Source organism: Aythya marila, assembly GCF_965140915.1.
Source record: "Aythya marila genome assembly, chromosome: 2".
In the NCBI taxonomy this organism is placed as follows: Eukaryota; Metazoa; Chordata; class Aves; order Anseriformes; family Anatidae; genus Aythya; species Aythya marila.
In genome coordinates this window covers 14,824,282-14,842,524 of record NC_139043.1, presented here as the reverse complement: position 1 = coordinate 14,842,524, position 18,243 = coordinate 14,824,282, and the positions used below count along the sequence as shown (strand labels likewise).

General features: G+C 37.5%; 1 protein-coding gene across 9 annotated transcripts in view; it reads right to left on the bottom strand.

Annotated features, from left to right (window-relative positions):
- Nucleotides 1-18,243, bottom strand: part of PARD3 (par-3 family cell polarity regulator) — a 447,831-nt gene that overhangs the window by 159,967 nt on the left and 269,621 nt on the right. For all 9 annotated transcript variants that reach the window (XM_082753473.1, XM_082753470.1, XM_082753468.1 and 6 more), the window contains 2 exons: nucleotides 8,993-9,143; nucleotides 1,742-1,931 (listed from right to left, as the gene is read on the bottom strand). In XM_082753473.1, the coding sequence (XP_082609599.1) occupies nucleotides 1,742-1,931; nucleotides 8,993-9,143 (341 nt within the window). The remainder of the gene's footprint in view (nucleotides 1-1,741; nucleotides 1,932-8,992; nucleotides 9,144-18,243) is intronic.

The window sequence follows — 18,243 nt, the reverse complement described above, 5'->3', positions numbered from 1 at the left end:
CCTTCATTTTACAAGTCTTCCTTCATCCATTAGCAGCAGGAAATTAATGCAACAATCTACTTCTACTGCTATTTACTTTTTTTACAAATAGAATACATTATCCTGTAAGGCGCTGTACTCATCTACTCTTTTAACTGCAATTGTATTTGAAGACCTTTACAATTTCTTATAAAGATACAGGTTTAAAGGTTTTGGGCATGATCAGTTCCACAATATCTAATCTCTATTTTCTTTACTGTAATGCTCATTTTCAAAGAAGTATATGAATAGCAAGATACGCTGCAGAAGTAAATGTAAAAGCATCTGCAGGTTTCAAATGGTCTCTTACTTTGTGCTGTATTTTTTTGCTCATATTCGGATAAAAAAAATCCCTCAGCAATAAGCCATTATATGCAGTCTTGAGTACTATGCTATTTAAACATCTCAGATTTTCAGCTCTAAAAGCTTTTACAGAAGACAGATGGACTTTTCAAGAGCCCAAATTAGAGGTATGACTTGTCCGCGAGAAGAGCTGCAACATCGAAAAAGGCAAATGAGGATGAAAAAACTTTATCGTTTTATACAATCATTAAAACTGTGTTTAAAAATACAGAGCACAATTCCCAGACATAAGAAGAAATAAACTAATATAAACCACAGAAGAAGCTGACAGGTGCATATCAGCTGACAGGTGCTATTGCTGTTTTATTAAGATATTGCTGACACATTCATAACAGGCTCGAGAGACAAGAGAAATAAGAAAATTCATATACTTCACACCATTTGTGGTAATTATCTAGCTTTAAGAAGTTGAAGTGTACAGAGGTGGGCTTTTATTTTGCTCTTACTATAGATAATTACAGGACTTGCAAATTAAATCTTAGATCTGTATTAATTGTATACTAACTAAGCAATAAACAGTATTTCTTTGCCAGGAGTATAAGCGAGTCAATAATAGAAATCAATGTACTTCTCATTAAGAGTCTCATATTAAAATGTATAAAAGTAATTAGAGAATCAACCTAAGATGTAAAGAAATTATTTTTATTATGGATTAAACATATAAAATAGAATTACATTCAATATTTTTAAATGTGAAATTATTATAGTACACTACCTTTGCATGATACAAATCATATTATGATATAAAAGGTATCCCTTCATAATAAAGAAGTCTTAACTAATTCTTGTTGCACAACCATTAACACTAACAGGGAAGTACAAAGACCTGCCTTGTCCTCTAAACAGATTTTAAAATTACTGTATGTTATTAGGAAAATCAAGAAAGTATAAAGAAGTATATTAGAAGGCTCCTAAGTATTTACAAAAATATAAAAATAAAACATTTATCTTATAGACTTAGAAATATTTACAGCGAGAATTATAAATTAAATTTTTGAATTGGAATTTTTTCATCTTTGCTAAATTTAGCTTTTTTTTTTTTTAGCTATCTCAGTTGGTAACTAAATTAATATTAAATCTTCAAATGAGCACAGCTATATGCTGATTTGGTCTTAAAACAATTAGCAAATTTCCACAAGTGGGCTTGAAGAAAGCACAAAACTCCATCCAAAAGTAAAAAAAAAGTTTAATAAATAATATGTACAGACTTCCTTCCAGAAACAGGAGCAATTACAAGTCTAAAAATAGTGAAATCTAAATGCGATGAAAAAGAAAAGAAAAAAAGATTAATATTAGCAGTAGCCAAAAATTAAACTAAAGATAAAGATGTAACTGCAGTCATCTATTTTTAACTTCTTACCAGTCTGTTGACTCATTAATTGCAGCTTTAGCCCATCCACCAGCATCAACAGTGCCAAATCCAACATCATCATGGGAACTAGATGACGACTGGTCAGAGAGATGTGGAGGGAGTACTGACAGCCTGTCATCTTCAATAATGACAGTGTCATCCTGGGGCATGTTCACTGTTGGAGACAGCTGATATTTACCTGAAAAAAAAAAGGAAATAAAACAAAAATGAAAACTAAATCATCACAGAGAGTACCTCGAATAACTTATAAACAAGACCAATAAAACATCATGTCAAACAGCAATCCTTCTGATAAGAGCAACATAACACAGATAATAACATCAGGTATGTCTCACTTTATATACATAGTCCTATGCAGAGGTCTGAAAAGCACCACTTGTACCTGCAGCCTACTGCAAGAAGTCTTATCTTCTCTTGCATCAAACACTTCTGAGGTAATGAAGGGAATGCACATATAAACATTATGAACCCACTACCACTGCTCCTTTTATAGTGATAAATATACAAAAATATATATATATATATATATATAATTGTATTTTCCAGTATTTCAATGCATTTTGATGCATAAAACTGTGTATCAGTTTTCAAACTGCTGAGTACAGAGTAAAAGCAACTTTTAAGCCTATAGAAAATTTTGTTACCAAAACAAACTAAACAACCATAAAGACTATCAGAAAGAGTAACATTTTCATTGCAATGCTTTGGTCTAAGCTGAATAAATCTGTTTTCAGGATATAGGCATGAAATACAGAGCTGAGAAAATAGGGATTATCTATCATTATTTGGAAGATGGTAGAAACATAGAATTATCAGCATTTCAGTTCTTAACTTGAAATAAACAGGTTATTTCAGTATTTAGAAACACTAAGCTAAAACTTACTGTAAGGAAAAAAAATGATTTGCAAACCTGAATCAACATTATAGAGTTATCTGAGGCAATGGCAAAGTATTAAGTGTGATTCCTTCATATTAGATGCATTTTTTATTCTCTGAAATAATCTTTAAAAATATTTTTTTAATATTCATATTGATCCTCAAGCAAAAAAATAAATAAATAAATAAATAAAATAAAATAAAAATAATAAAATAAAATAAAATAAAATAAAATAAAATAAAATAAAATAAAATAAAATAAAACAAAATAAATAAAATAAAATAACTATCAATTAATTAAAATGTTTGGTACCAACTTTCAGTACACACAATATTATTTCTAATGAAAGATCATGACATTACATGAATTTTACTACTGGATATGTATTACTTTCTAAAACAATTAGTAAAATTGTCACATCTCATGAGGGGAAAAGCCCTAGCTTAATCAACCATTAAGCTGACAACAAACTTGACTATTCTAAAACTGTGATGCACTACAGGAATAACATACAGCAAAATTCTGATTTCCATAACATGAGCCACTTGTATGGATACGGCAAATATTCACCCTATATTTTTACTACAGATATGACAAAGCTGTCAGACTGCATGCAATTAGGTGAAAAGTACTCCCCTTCTGTCCATTCCTTACCCACCCACCCACTTTTTTTTTTTTTTCCCTGGAAATGTTTCATTTACTGTTACCACTTTTTTTGCAATTATAGGGGAGGAGGGGGGGGAAGGCACACATAAAGAGTAATTAGCTAATTACTACATAGCTAGCTAAAATCATCAATGCCTAGATAATACATTTTGTATAGCTTTCCAAAGGGGGTGAAACTGGCTTCAAAAGAGATCTTTGAAAAGGTGAAAGTGGTTGGAAGGAAAAGGTCCTGCACAGCAAACATCTCATCACTGTCAAAATGAAATGAATGGTTCAGTTTGCATAACAGCTGATTCTTTGCCCAGCAGTAGCTTCTTTGATGGACGGGTTAATGTTTAGCATGGTGATGTACTTCTTTCCAAACATAATGCCTACAAGATTGTTAACTCTGTAGTTAATAATGTCTCCAAAGAATTGATTGAGAAAAGGTATAACCTTATGGCATTCTGCAGATTGAACTTCCCATTTGAGAGGCTCAAGTAAGTCAGTAACATTTTTAACTTTTCACTACCCTTCTTTATATCTGACAAGGGTGAAGAGTGACATTTTAATAGTGACTTTGGAATTAAGCAGAAAACCCATCTGACGTGCCTATGCTTTTCACTGCAGATGAAGCTAAAAGCAGGTGAAAGGCTTCACCTCCAGCAGATGGTTAGCCAGACCTCAGCAAAAGGCTCGGTATGTCCTTTGTAGAGAGCTCAGCTGAAGTGGACAGAAAATACCCCTTGGAGAAAGCAACTCTGCAAGTTTTGTGAGAAACATTACAAGGAAACATCAAAGAAACTTCAAACCTAGTAATCATCAGTGTATTTGACTGATCTACAAATCTGAGACTTTACTCGAGCTGCTGACAAACCTCTCCGAGACAACAATTTTCTCTCGGGCTAGAAAAGTGCTATTAAATTTAGAATCTGAATACACTTCAAGTCCAGTTCTGCATACATTAATTCAAGTTCAGTTCTGTAATAATATGTAGTATTGTGTACACTGTAATGAGGAAGGCAAATTCTTCCTTTCAAGTGTGTCTCACCTCAGGACAATGAGGCTCAAATTTCTTGAACAAGTTACTGAACAAAACAACCGTAGCTAGGGGACCTAAGCCTAGGGTAAGAAGAGTTCCCATCTGTCTGTGCAGAAAAAGGAGTCTCAGAGCTCCAATACCAAATGGATGGTCTCCAGGTCTATGAGGACTTTCAGTTTACAAGGAAAAATATGTCAAAAATTAATGCTTTAAACTTGATCAAAAATGGTTTGGAATTGAATTAAGCCACCAACATGGCTTATTCCAAAACAAAACAAACAAACAACTAAAATGAGCATACACAATACATAAAATGATCAGCTGGTTTTCTCCCATAGAAGGCAACTACTCCAGCTCCCAGGAAGTTCTTTTAAATCTTAAAAATCCTTGAAATTCTGTTAATCTCTTTGTTAAAATAATTTGGCTCTCATACTACACTGCGCTGGGAAGACCAACTCACCCATCTACATGTATATCTGGTCAGATTCTTGTTCACAAGATGAGAAAATACTAATAGAAATAATAATAAAAGAAAATAGTGATGGTGACGATGGCAATAACAATAAGACTTCTTACAGGAGCAATACAGAGGATTGGGCAATGAGAAATTTGAACTTCTCCAGATCTAAACTTCTTTATTTTTCACTAACAGCATATTTGTCCCCAACACTATAGTGACTTATGGCAAAATTTCCCCCAGATAGACACATTGTTTAATTTTGCAGGCTAATTAAAGGTGTGGGATTGGGAATAGATGCATGAGGAATGTGTAAGGGCATAAATGTCTCCACCGTATCCAGGCTTTGGATCTCACGAGAGTACTCAGGACTGTCAAGACTGTAGTAGACCACCATGTTCGGCTCAGATTCACAGCTGGGGAACTGCATTCTGCTTGTAAAGGGTTATGTTCATTTCATTGGCACAAACACTCTACATCTCTAGCTTTTTCTTTTTTTTCTTTTTAGTGCTTCCTCCTGATTTCTATCCTGACGATAGCAATTATTTTTGCAGAGAACAAAGTACTTCCTGTTGTGCAGTAACTATCATTTTTTACCAAGTTCTGGGGGATACTTCGGGATGAAAAGCCGATTCAATGCAAGCCATTGTTATTTTGTGTAACCTCTGAAAAATAACTCTGTTTAGTCACTGCTAGCAACAAAACCCACTATGTTCGTAAAAAAAAATACCAGCAACTGGAAGAAAGAGATGAAAGAGGACTTTGTACTAAACTGTTTGTTGAATAAGAATAATTTATATAGACAGCAGCTATGTATTTGCGTATTGCAAAACTCAGGAGCATAATGGATTCTATACAAGAATGGTGTATCAGAAGGAAAGACTTGAATTTTTAATCACAGAGACAAGCAAACTAGCATAACAGTTATTTCAAATGTACTACCATCATGCAACCTGAAAGCATTAAAAATAAATAAATAAACCTAAGGGTTTACCATAGCTGTCTAATGCTTAGAAGAGAGTATCTGCATTGTATCATTCCCTGAACACAGAAAACCACGCTGTACATACAAAAAGATCATTCCCTGAATACAGAGAGGTATCACCTCTCTTCTTCATCAAAAAATTTCAGTTAAATAAAGTGAAGAAGAATATGAAAATCTATAAATTAGTAGCAATAATCTTCTAGAGAAGTAGATCAACATAACAATCATCTGAAAAATTGAAAGATTTGTGCTGCCTTTCTCCAGTAAGCAAATATTACTTTACATAACACAAATGGCATTCTAAAATGGGTATTTCATTCCCACTCTCACAACAAGGCTCTGACGAGCAGTGCTGCTGTCAGTTATAGGTTGAAAGAGTAAAGCAAACCATTTTAAATACTTTCCCTGACAATTACAATAGGTATATTTAAAAGAAATAAAACTCCTTTAAAAGTTTTGTTCCTACTTTAAGCAATGACTGAAGAGAAAAGGAATTTTCCAGACCTTAAGACTGTCACTTTAGAACAGTTGACCTTGGGAAGGAAAAAAAAAAAAAAAAAACCAAACTCAAAATGCATCAGTTTTATCAAATAGCAAAGGAATCGGAAAGCCACAGTACTTAGCACATGAAATCAAACTGGGATTTGTGCTTGCCACCAAGTACCAAGAGTTTGCATTGTTAAATCTATTGAGGGCTGAATAAAAAGACACCAAGTGATTCAGAGAGCCCCTAAGTCAGATGGCTCCTCAATACTGGGAGAGCACTCAGGGGAATCAGCACTATAAAAAGTGCTATAAAAGCACTTCTTTTTGCTTCTTTTCATGGTCAGAACCAGGATGGGGAGGGCCAGACCCCTGGATTTACTCAGCCAGACTATTCTTCTAACTGATCCTTGCTTTTAGGCCAATTTTCAAGAGAGGAGGAAAACTTTTGAAGAGTCACGTAACACTGCCTTCTCAGGAAAATAAAGGCAGTTGTGAGTTTTCTCCTTATGCATGCTAGTCCAGGAAGTCCACTGGATAATAGACGAGCCTTACAAACTGTAGCTACCTGAATCAAGCAACCTGGACATGTCTCTGCCAACAGGTAACAACACTGCTCTGCTGTACAGCACTGCAACAAAACATGCGTGCAATAACATCACAAAAGACTGTAAACACTGTGGCTTTGATGTAGTGGTGTTCTGATTCATTCAGAAAAATTAGCATATTAGGAAACTGACCGCTATCTGAAAACTGTCTTTAAACATGACAGCTTTGTGAAGCCCATGTGACTGCAGAAGGGAATGACGCAGTTCTGGCAAAACCAGTTTTCAGTTACAGCAGACCACATTTACTATGAGATGCAGGCACTATTTGATCTTTCATGTGCTTCCAACTAAAGCATTAATGGTTTTCAGTCATAACCTATTCTAAACCAACTTTCTACATAGTTCCCGGTCTCTGAAAACAATAAATAAAGAATGATACAGAGGAAATCGAGCCATATATTTCAGATTATAGAGCTAATACAAAATGCAGGAGAGATTTTTTACCCCTATCTGTATGTTGCAGAGGTATCCAAAAGCACTAGGTTTTAAAGGCTTTGGAAAGACTTTTGGTCTTTTATTCGAACATATGTTATGGGCTACCACTAAAGGGGCGACACCAGACTGACGAAGCACTGGTTTGATTTGGCATGGCAAGTTGGGTGTTGCTTTCATGGGGCAACACACTGCACTGCCTGATGTACATACACGCAGACACTCTCAGGGTTTCTTCTCCCATCACTGGACAAGGTGTTTAAGCGCTAACTCCTTAATGCTTATAGGAGTTGGACTTGTAAATCCTCTCCAACACTGATGGGAAAAGCAGAAGGTAGTGCTTTGAATATATTTTATCTAAACCCCTGACACCACAAGAGCCAGTCTCTTCTTAGGAAAAGTAGTGCTAAAGACTTCAGATTATTTTACCATTCCTTAATTTTTTCAACAAATATGTAGTTTTTTTTAAATGTTATCTTTAATAGCATATGACTTTGGGTGAAAATGTTTCATGCTCCAGTGATTCTCAGGTACACTATCATTCTTCCAGCTTCCAAGAGATGTAATGCAATAGAACAGAATGTGATTTGTTTCTAATTACTGTTGCCCAGATGTACTAAAGAAGACAAAAGACCTGAGGGATGAAGTATTTTAAATAGCAAATTTGTGGATTTTTAGGGAGTTTACTGTTATACTGCTACTGCAAACAAAAAAAACAAATCCCAAATTAAATAATAATAATAATAATTAAAACAACAACCCCCAGACATAGTGAAAGATATATACAAACTGTTGGCTGGAAAAAATGTAGACATTCATTTTTCTAAGGCTGAAAATCAACCTTAAGTAATTCCAAACTAAATTCACTGTTGTTTTATATCCAGTTTGTAGAAGCATCTTCTAACATAATCTCTGTGTGTCAAGCACACTAAAGAAAAGTCAAAGATTTAATGGCCATTTTTAATGTTCAAAACTTGCAGCTCAAGCAAGCAATCGTAACATCTTATGTCAAGTGCTATTTTAATCAAACTGCCTTTTGTGTTTTAAATTTGAAGATCTTTTCAGACTAACTCCATCGTAGTCAGTAAATGCAACCACTCCTGTGGCAAGAAAAGTCTTTATTAGCTAGCTCTGCACACAAGAAACTGAATTGCTGCGGAACAACCACTAATAACCTCATTATCCGCTGGGGCCATGAAGACAGAATTTGCACAAAGGATGCTTAAAATTATTTATAAGGTTTTAAAATTGTTGTCCTGTGAATAAAAAAAAAATAAAACAAATTAATGAAATAACCTAATAAGCATAAATGGGAACAAGTTACCTTGTTTATTCTATATGACTGACGTGGAAGAGAACAAATGCTGAAATTAATTATAAATTCCTTATAGAAAGTGGTGACTTTTCATCTGAATGAAGCTAGAAACTAGACCAACCAATAACTTCTCTTCCCAGAAAAACCATGTTAAGTGCTCCTGTGGTTTGTTCTATGATCTACCATGGAATAAGAAATTCACTTTATAAATCCTTTTATTAGCTTTCTTTCTCAAATTATGTATCCAGAAGGCTTGCTTGGAACAATTTTAAGGCACTTTTTAAATTGGTCAGTACAAACCTCCATGTTCCCCGACTCCCACACAAATAATGCATTAGTCACCCTTCCATGGATCCCAGAAGAGACGAAAACAAGGCATGATTAGTGGAACTCACCCATGATCCTGCTCAGAGCTGCATTCCTCGTGGGCGACTCACTGAGCCCCTCGATCCCGCTGTACAGGGAATGGGAAATCCTGCGCTCCCTGTCGTCCAGCAGTGTCTCTATGGGCAGCTCTGGCCCCGAGGGGCTCCCAGGTGACTCCAACTGCACAGAGAGAGGAAAATTAGCGCTGAAAGTCCATTTAGCAGCATGGGGGAACTCTAACAACTTGCCTAAGGCCTAGACCTGTCTGGGCACCAAATGAGCTAGAACTTCTCACCCTGGACAAATATAATTTGCAATGACAGCTCTGCTTAATGACCAACTTTGTAAGCCACTTTGCTCTGCACCTCCTACGGCGCCCTGTCAAATTTCAAATCCTTCAGCAGAAAATTGGTTAAAAAAAAAATAAATCAACAAACCACATTGCATATTGGTGTCTCTTTGTTACAGAATTTCTTAAGCAGACGGTTTGGGCTTTTTTAGTGTTATGAGGCAGACAGCTGGGCCATCTTTCCCACCCTGACAGCCTGTCAGAACAAGACTCCTGTCAGGGGCACAGAGCACGAACTCCTTTTGGAATTGGGCTGCTGGCGCTCTTTGAAGAGGCGCAATTTGCTTTCAAATGTAATCATCATGGAAAGCCCCATGAAACTCCATCACACATATTAGCAACCAATACACAAACATTGACACCCTTTACTTAGGAAAAAAAAAAAAAAAAAGATAGAATGAAAGAAAAGTCAGGCTTCACATTACATTTTATTATTTTTTTTCTATTTGTGATGAATTCTTTGCTGTGCCTTTCCTGGCCACTGTGTATGGAGACCTCACATGCTTCGTTTGGCCTGATCCATGGCACTGCTGTGGTATCCTGCCAGAGGCACAAAAATCACAACTAGCAAGCTCTTCGCTGCCTGATCCTACTGGAGCAGCCAGTCCCTGCCCTCCAGGACCCCCAGCAGACCTCCATGGGGCATTAAGAGCCAGATGAAGTAGGTGGTGGAGGAATTGACAGAGACAGCCTGCTTGGCACAGGGGAGAAGTTGGCGTGTGTGGCCTTTTCCCCGTCCCAGCTGCCTTCCGTCAGAAGCCTCCTTCCTCTGAGTGACTTCCCAGCTCAGCCTTTGTTTGCAGAACCTGGCCATCCCTTTTTATTTTGCGTGTGCCTCTCAGATTTTTCCAGAGGAGAGGAAATACTGCCTTTTCCTCAGGGAGCCAGAGAGATCTCAGTGGAAAGCAGAACCGGTGCACGGCAAAGAAAGAAAACAATCTTTGAAGAAGATTGTTTTGAAGAAGAAAAAAAAACAACAAAACCACCTCACTGGGTTTAGACACCCCATTAGCTACGGGCACTGCCAACACAGCTCCTCGGAGAGGGGTGAAGAAACGCCTGTGCTTGGCAGTCAGCTCAGAGATTGCTTGTCAGCAGCCAGCAGGGGAGATACAAGGCCTCGTACCCCATCACCCAGCCCTTCACCATCCAGCCCTCCCACCTGCAAGGCTCTCAGCTCTCCTGAGCTCCAGCACCCTTCTGCTGCCTTGCTACTGCTCCCGCATGAGCTCCCCTGAGAGCATGAAACCAACCAAGCGGCATGAACTGAATCCAACTCTATTAAATATAATAATAATAAAAAAGAAGTGTAAAAAATAGATGTGTTTTTCATGGTAATTGTATGAACTCACACATCAAAGTATTATCTGTTTTCACCAACACACCTTTTCATTTTGATGTGCAAAGTTAAATCTCAAGAACAATATGCCTACACAACTCCCACAGCACGTATTTTATATGTGCTGAAATCCAGCGGGGAACCCGATACTGCAAGGTATCGAGCACGCTGCAAACTCTTTGAAGCCACTGGGAATGCTTATTTCACTGGGCTGGTCTCTGAGCAAGCACAAACGGAGTAGTTCATAGCTTCCTGAATTATAATAACAACTAACATGTTTGTTGTGTGCTTTTTTTCTTTAAACAGCTGCCCGTTATTAATCACTCTGCCCGCAATTCCCAGATGACTAAGAAGTGTATGCCATGAAAGATTTCTAAAAAATCTACTTGGAGGGCTACAAAGCCCTCAACCACAGTCTTCAGAGAATGGCTTTGAAGTCAGCCCGATGGACGAACAACTTTTGACATTTGGTTGCTGGCGGGCGGCCAGGGCCACAGCGCGGGTGGAGATTTGCGAAATGCCGCATGCCAGAGTCGCTGAGACCACAATCGGAGGTTGCGGAGCCTGTAAAAATTATTATTTCTGTTCAAAGCCATCATCTGTTTAATATAAATGAGATATTTAATGAAGTTCCAAATTGTAGACTTATCTTTCCCAGTTTGATAAGCACTGGGGAGATTTACTGCATCGGAGGGTCAACACAATTACAATTGGAGGCACGTCAAGCTGCAGGAGAATAATAAACTTGCAGTGCAAGTGAATTAGACTCAATAAGGTTTAAATTGTGAAATGAGGATTTGTTTTATTAGTTTTTTTAAATTGCAGATTACAACTGACAGCTTTACTGAAAAGTAAATTAAACAATATTTGTAGCTTCTATTATAAAGAAATCTAAGGCAAATTAAAAAAAAAAAAAAAAACACAAATGCTAAATTTTGAAACATTAATAAAAAAAAAAAGTACATACAGAAACATTAGACTACTTGAGAGCTTAAACTTGCATGGTAAATGTATTAAATGCTAAACTAACCTTTATTTCACTGCCTTTAAATAAGGTGTGAAAATATCAAAGTGCTTTGGGATTTCTTCTCCCAGTGCTATATTGATGACTTTATGTAACAAGTGTCCAGCTTTTAGTGAGCCATATCACGCAGACCTTGTTCGTGTGACAACCCATCAAATTTCAAACTCATTTGTAGGAAGGTCTCAAGAGATTTTTAGAAAGATACTGACAAGAGGAAAGCTCAGAACCAGAGAAATGCATAGAAATTTACACCTCATAAAGTAGGGAAGTACAAGCTAAATAAAAGAAATAGCAGGAGTGCTGTATTTAAATGGCTGAAATTTGCAAACTGAATCATGTGTTTTATCATTTTCATAGGGAAAACTTTTTCCATTTCTAATTAGCATCTCAAAAAGATGTGTTTAAACAAAGGCATAGCCAGCCAACTACAAAAACATTTTACAAAAGATACAATGCCTTTTATAAAGTAACAAAAATTAGACAGAAATTACACAAGTGACTTTCACACACACAAAAAAACTTTTCCTTATGCTGCCAACAGAAAGTTTATGCAAGAAAAAAATACATTTAATTTGGAAACTGTTCTGTGGGAAGACAAAGAGATCAACAGTCCAAAGCAGGATTACAGTTGAAATAAAGAGCTACTCTTCCTCATGCATTTCTATTAAAGAGCTTGAATTATACATTGCAGTTTCTTTCCTTAGCTGATGTCGGTGTTATCCAGTATAATTTAATTTGATTAACTGATAATGAGTAGGTAGTATAAACAAAGGTGTATGAATTCCTGACCTTCGTTAAAGGCCTGGCTAGGAAAGCAAGCCAGGCAGCAACTGGCCCCCTGTTCTTCATACCGATAGCCAGGCACCCCAAGCAGCAGTACTGCTTGGAATGAGAATTCAGAGTCAGGGACTTGCTGAGGTTGGACGGCACCTCTGCACAGCATCCAGTCCAATGTCTTGCTCAAACCTTGTCAGCAAGGGCAGGTTGCCCAGGGCCTTTTCCAGCTGGGTTTTAAATACCTCCAAGGATGGAGACCACAACCTTTTTGGGCTATCTGAGACAGAGCTTGACCACTCCCCAGCAGAAGAGTTTCTTCTTATGCTTAAACTGATTTCAGTTTATGTCCACAGCCTCTTATCCTGGCACTGGGTAGCACTGAGAAGAGGCTAGATGAGACTTCTTTACCAACTCTGTCACAGATTTACTGACACTGCTAAGATCTCCCTGAGCCTCCTTCATCTCTACACTGAACAGAGAGAGTTTCCTCTCTGGGTCCTAGCACTGATCTGTAATAAATGATCATATTAGTCAAAATACAAGAAAACTTTACATACTACAGATTGCCTATAGCTCCTTTTCTCTCCATTCTCTTCATATAAAAATAGAAACAACATTTTTTTCTTTCCTTTTTTTTTTTCTTTTAAATAAAACAAGGTCTCCACCCTGGCCTTTTGTCATTCAGATAAGAACCAGCTGTTTGCTAAAGCACTATCTGTACTAACTAGCCCAGCTGCTGCTTATCTAGATGATAAAAGGACAACTAATGTGGTCCTTTTTACTTAAACACCACCATCCATTCTAACTGAAGTTATGCACATAAATATGAAAAAAGTTTATACACAAAAACATTGCCAAAATATTCAAAGCATAAACAAACTTTTTCTTTTTTTTTCCTTTTTTTTTTTTTTTTTTTTTTACAAAACAGTAATCATACTCTGTTTTTCCTTTAGAAAGTATATTATCCAAATACTGGCAATACTGCAAGCGTTATGGATTTTAAAGAAGCCAGTATACAAATTTGCTATTTACTGCACTGCATCCAGGGTACTGAAGCTTTCTGTCACACTGAATTATTCTCCAAGCTTTCTTTTTCCTTTCTTATCAGTGTACTGTGGCTAATATGTCCAAAATGCTTCAGCTTCTTTTTTCAACAGAGATAATTTTACAATAATACTACCAATATTAACTATGATTTGGGATACCACATTAGGGAGAAACTTTTCAAGATGGAAAAGTGTAGGTAACAGCCAGTAAAAGGTCAGTTTTGACTTATATGCACTATCATGCACTATTAAATGTATAATTAATACTGTATTTCTAAGAAATATTGCATTCATGTTCTGATAATGCTAAAAGGCAAGCAGAGGACACAGTGCTTTCAGGAGGGTGGAAGGGAACCCATGCACATTTACAAAAAGCACTTAGGTAGCAGATTACTGGGTATGAGGAAGAAACTGGGCCAAGAGGGGACCTTGGACAGACCTACAAGTCTGACCTTCTGGATAAAGTGGTGGGCTCTATAATAAACAAAATACTCACAGAGCATGGCAGACAAAGGTCTGTGGGGAGGCACCACTGCTCTGCCAGAGGAAATCCTACCTCACTGACATGCTGGACTGGCACAAAGATGCCAGTAAGTTCTCCAAGCTCTCTCAGGCAATAAACAAGACATAAAATATTTGCATTTTCAAAAAGCCTTTCCCAAAGCTTCATATCAAAACTAATTTTTCATGGGACTGGACTACGTTTTCATTTTCCAGATCGAAAACTGGCTAACGGATAGGAAACATAAATCAATCTTCAGGATGGAGAGGAGTCAGCTGTAAGTTCCCCCACGGATCAGGGTTGGAAACAGCTTAGGCTGATGAGCAGCTTTACCAATGACCTAGAGAAGGGAGTGAACAGTAAAATCAGTTTTTGGAGAAGATACTAAAGTCTTTTTGACAGTTAAATCAACTCCAGAAGGACTTCACAAAACTAATCCAGTGAGGAAAAACAAACAAACAAACACAGCATATCAATTTCAAAGTAATGCATCGAGGGAAAAATGATGCTGAATGTTTTATATGTCCACAGATCCAGGAAAAGAATAGATGTTCGCTTGTTTCCTTTCTTTTATAACAAAACCACTCACTCGAACATTCTCTCACTGATCTGCAGGTCAATTTACTTATGCAGTTGTATGGGCCTTGCATGGGCTGGATTCACGACTTTCTCCACTTTGTGGTATGCTCTGTTTTCAACCGGAGCAAAGATGAACAGACACAGAAAGAAATTTGGGGATCTGCAAGCCGTTCACAAATCTTTTTTTCAGGCAAGTTTGGTAAGACATTAAATCTGCCAATAAAGTGAGGTAGAGAAGAAAACCCATGCAATCTCTCATTTTGAAGAAAATGGTGATGTGCTCTCTCTTAATGGCAGACAAGCGCTGACTGCGTGTGACATGAACAGAGTGCAGACAAGCAATCTGTGCCTGTAAGCTGTCCAGGTTGCAGGACTGAACAGAGCAGGATTCCGAAAGTAACAATTACCTCTATTTTCTTGAATCAGCACATAGTGCCACCAGCTGCACTGATCTGCCTGACAGTTGTGCCTAAGCGCTGCGTATGCATTATGGTGATAGAGCCGGCAGCTGTTTGCCCATACAGGCTAATCATAATAATATCACTAATTAACTGAACACACTGCAAGGAGGCTCCAGCGTTTCTCCTTAAATCTTAAAGCTCCTCAGTAATTAAAAAAAATGTCAACCCTGAGTTAAAGATCCAAAAAAGCTGATGGCCGCATCCTGTGAAAACTGACCTGTTACACACTGGCCATATGGGATTATCAAGTCGATACCATTGTTATTCTTCCTGTTTTTGCCACCATCTGCACAACTTTGGAAATATAACTTAAAGTCTCCCTGCTTATATCATAAAATGTTGAAGAGTCAACACAAAATGTTAATCACAGAGGGCAAGGCTGAAAGCCGTAAACATAGATTGGAAAGGCGTATTTAACTTTTTTGAAAGGGGGTGGACAGAACCTTAGATATATACAAAGCCCAAGCTAACTGTTAGAAAAATGTTTTTGTTGCGCTAATCTAACAACATCCATCATATGCTCACTGTGTGATTTGGGCTGGAGTGGCTGAGATATTAAACAAAGCTTTGCGAGGTTTACACTAGTATAGTCACACAGTCAATGTTATTACTGTACTCTGTAGATGCAATGCAAACGGGAGAACAACCCTAACACTCAGCCTTGGCTTGGAGTTCATTCATAACTACCACTCGCTCCATGCTTTTATCAATATTTACTACAAGCTAATTCACTTGAAAACCTGGACGGGTTATACTCTGTCTCCTGGTGAGTCAATGAAAATTCTTTTGACAGGCAACCCTTCAGTGCAGGAAAACCACAACAGCATAAAAATGCTTTTTACCTTCTGGGAAGTTTGTGGTCTCTTCTGAGTTTACAGTTATGTCAGAACTGATGATGTAAATGATCTCCTCACTACCTCTCTGAAGACAAGATAGTACTCCTATGGTGTTTATGTGTGCTGTTATTGTTACTGTAATTGCTTTGGAAGCTTAGTCTATAACATGAGAACTGGTGAAGCTGCATGAGAATAATGCTGGCACAAAAAAGGAGTATCAGAGGTGACATCAGTACATTTTGAAACAGTTTTATGCTCAAGTAAACTATGGACACCTAAGACTACTTTCTGGTAAAAAAAACAAAACAAAAAAAAAAAAAAAAAACACTCTGCAGCAGAAGGGAGGCAACTGTCCCTGCCTTTCTAAACCAACACCTAGGGATGGAGCCATCCTCCATTCTAGATAAGAGCCAAAGCATGAAGGGGATCACGAGCACATGAAAATCTGGCCTGAACAGAAACCCAAAGGACTGGCACTGTTACACCAATTCTCTCCCCCATACAATGCTTAGGGCTGATTCTGGAAATGAATATTAACAATAAAAGAACAGTATTCACACTACTTTCTTAGAATCCAATTCAAACTCTATTTTACTGAAGAGAAAAGATGAGTTGCAGTTGCCTATCTAACTCAAAAGAATTCAGTTTCATTTTGCAAATGTGAAAACAATTACTGGACTTGAAGCTGGGGGGGGGGGGAGGAAGACAAGTAGAGCATTCTTTTTTTTTTTTTTTTTTTCCCCCTTGCTGCTGTTTTTTAGCAGCCAGACAGCAAATGTTTTTATCATCCAGACGCTAAGCATAATTCTTTTTTGCATTGGCACTATCACCCCTTGTACAGATTCCACAGGCTAAATTCCCCTTCTGAGACATTTGAGGCTGTTCCGGGGAAAGGTGAGGAATTCCAGGAGGCAGAAGTCTGACCAAGGCCTGCGGTGTGGGATTGACCATGTCACTGGAATGGAATAAACAATTCTGTTGACTATGCACCAAGGGGAATATAATCAGGCTCCATTCCACTAAAACCTTGAATCAACACAGGAAAGGAATCAATTGAACGGGATCCTTGTTTTTGTTATTTTGTGGTGACAGGTTTGGAGAACCGAACGTGAGGCAAGGCATATGAAATATCAGAGAAAAGAAAAGAGTTGTCAGAAGGCAAACATTTTGTTTTGTCTTTGAGAAAAAAAAAAAATAAAAACCCATTTCTGAGGAACAAGCTGGTAAAACGTATGATAGGGTCTGCCCTTATGAAGCTTTTACTTTTAGTCTGCAAGCTCATGAATTTTCTGCCAGTCAGATGTCATGTATTTTTTGTTCTATTACTAAAAATCTCAGCTGAGACTGTATACTTATCTGGTAGCAGTTACAGGAATATTCTAAGGGGACACATACATACCAGTGTGTCTCAGAAATCAGTTGCTGAATTAAGCATAATTTAGCTACTGCTGCCAGACACGGCCAATATCTGGCGCTCCAAAGGAAAGCGACCATCATTTCAAGGCTCAGTCATGAGTCATGTAGTGCTGCACTTCATCTAGGTACCAGCCCACACATCCGTTATCTGGGGGTTGAACTGCCTGAATACTCTACTCCTATGTGGTATTCATGTAATATGCATAAATAATATTACCACAGTTTTATGTCCATGCAACTTGTGCTTTCATCATATTAAAATATGCAAAGAGTATTGACATTGTATTTCCTTTGGCTGAATATGATGACAGCAAGAATTCCTGAGAAAAAATTGTTACCAAAAAATTGTTTCGTAAAGTTGATCACTGTACCAATAACTGAACATCACCACTTCCCAAAATCGTTATGGCTCATCTCACTGACTTATTAAGGAGTTAGGAAATGCACAAAACTCCCCAGAGTAGGCCCAGACAGACACAGCTTCCTGCACTCCTCCTGATACAGATCCATTTCAGTGTATCTAGGTCTGGTTCTAACATCACTTCTTTCATCTCAGAGCACGGTAGACCAAGCTGTGCCACTTTTGCCATGTGATTTCTGCAAAATAAGTTTGTAAATGTCAAATAGATGTAGGGCAGCAAACTATTCTTGATGAGAATGACCATAAATTCTAATGGATTTAAGGAACAAAGTCTTTGGTTCATCATTGCTGGATTTGCTCCAATTCCATTTACAAACACTGTCTTAATACATTTGTTCCAGAAGGCTTTTATTAAGAGAAGAGTGAACACCTTCCCTAACCTTTCTGAATCAAACAAACAAACAAAAACAAAACAGCCTAAAATATTTCATCCTATGTAGAAACATATAAAATACACCTGAAACTGGGTAGGAGTAAGAACCAATCTACAAAGTAGTCTGCACTCTCTGGGTCCAAGTTCAGTATTCTTG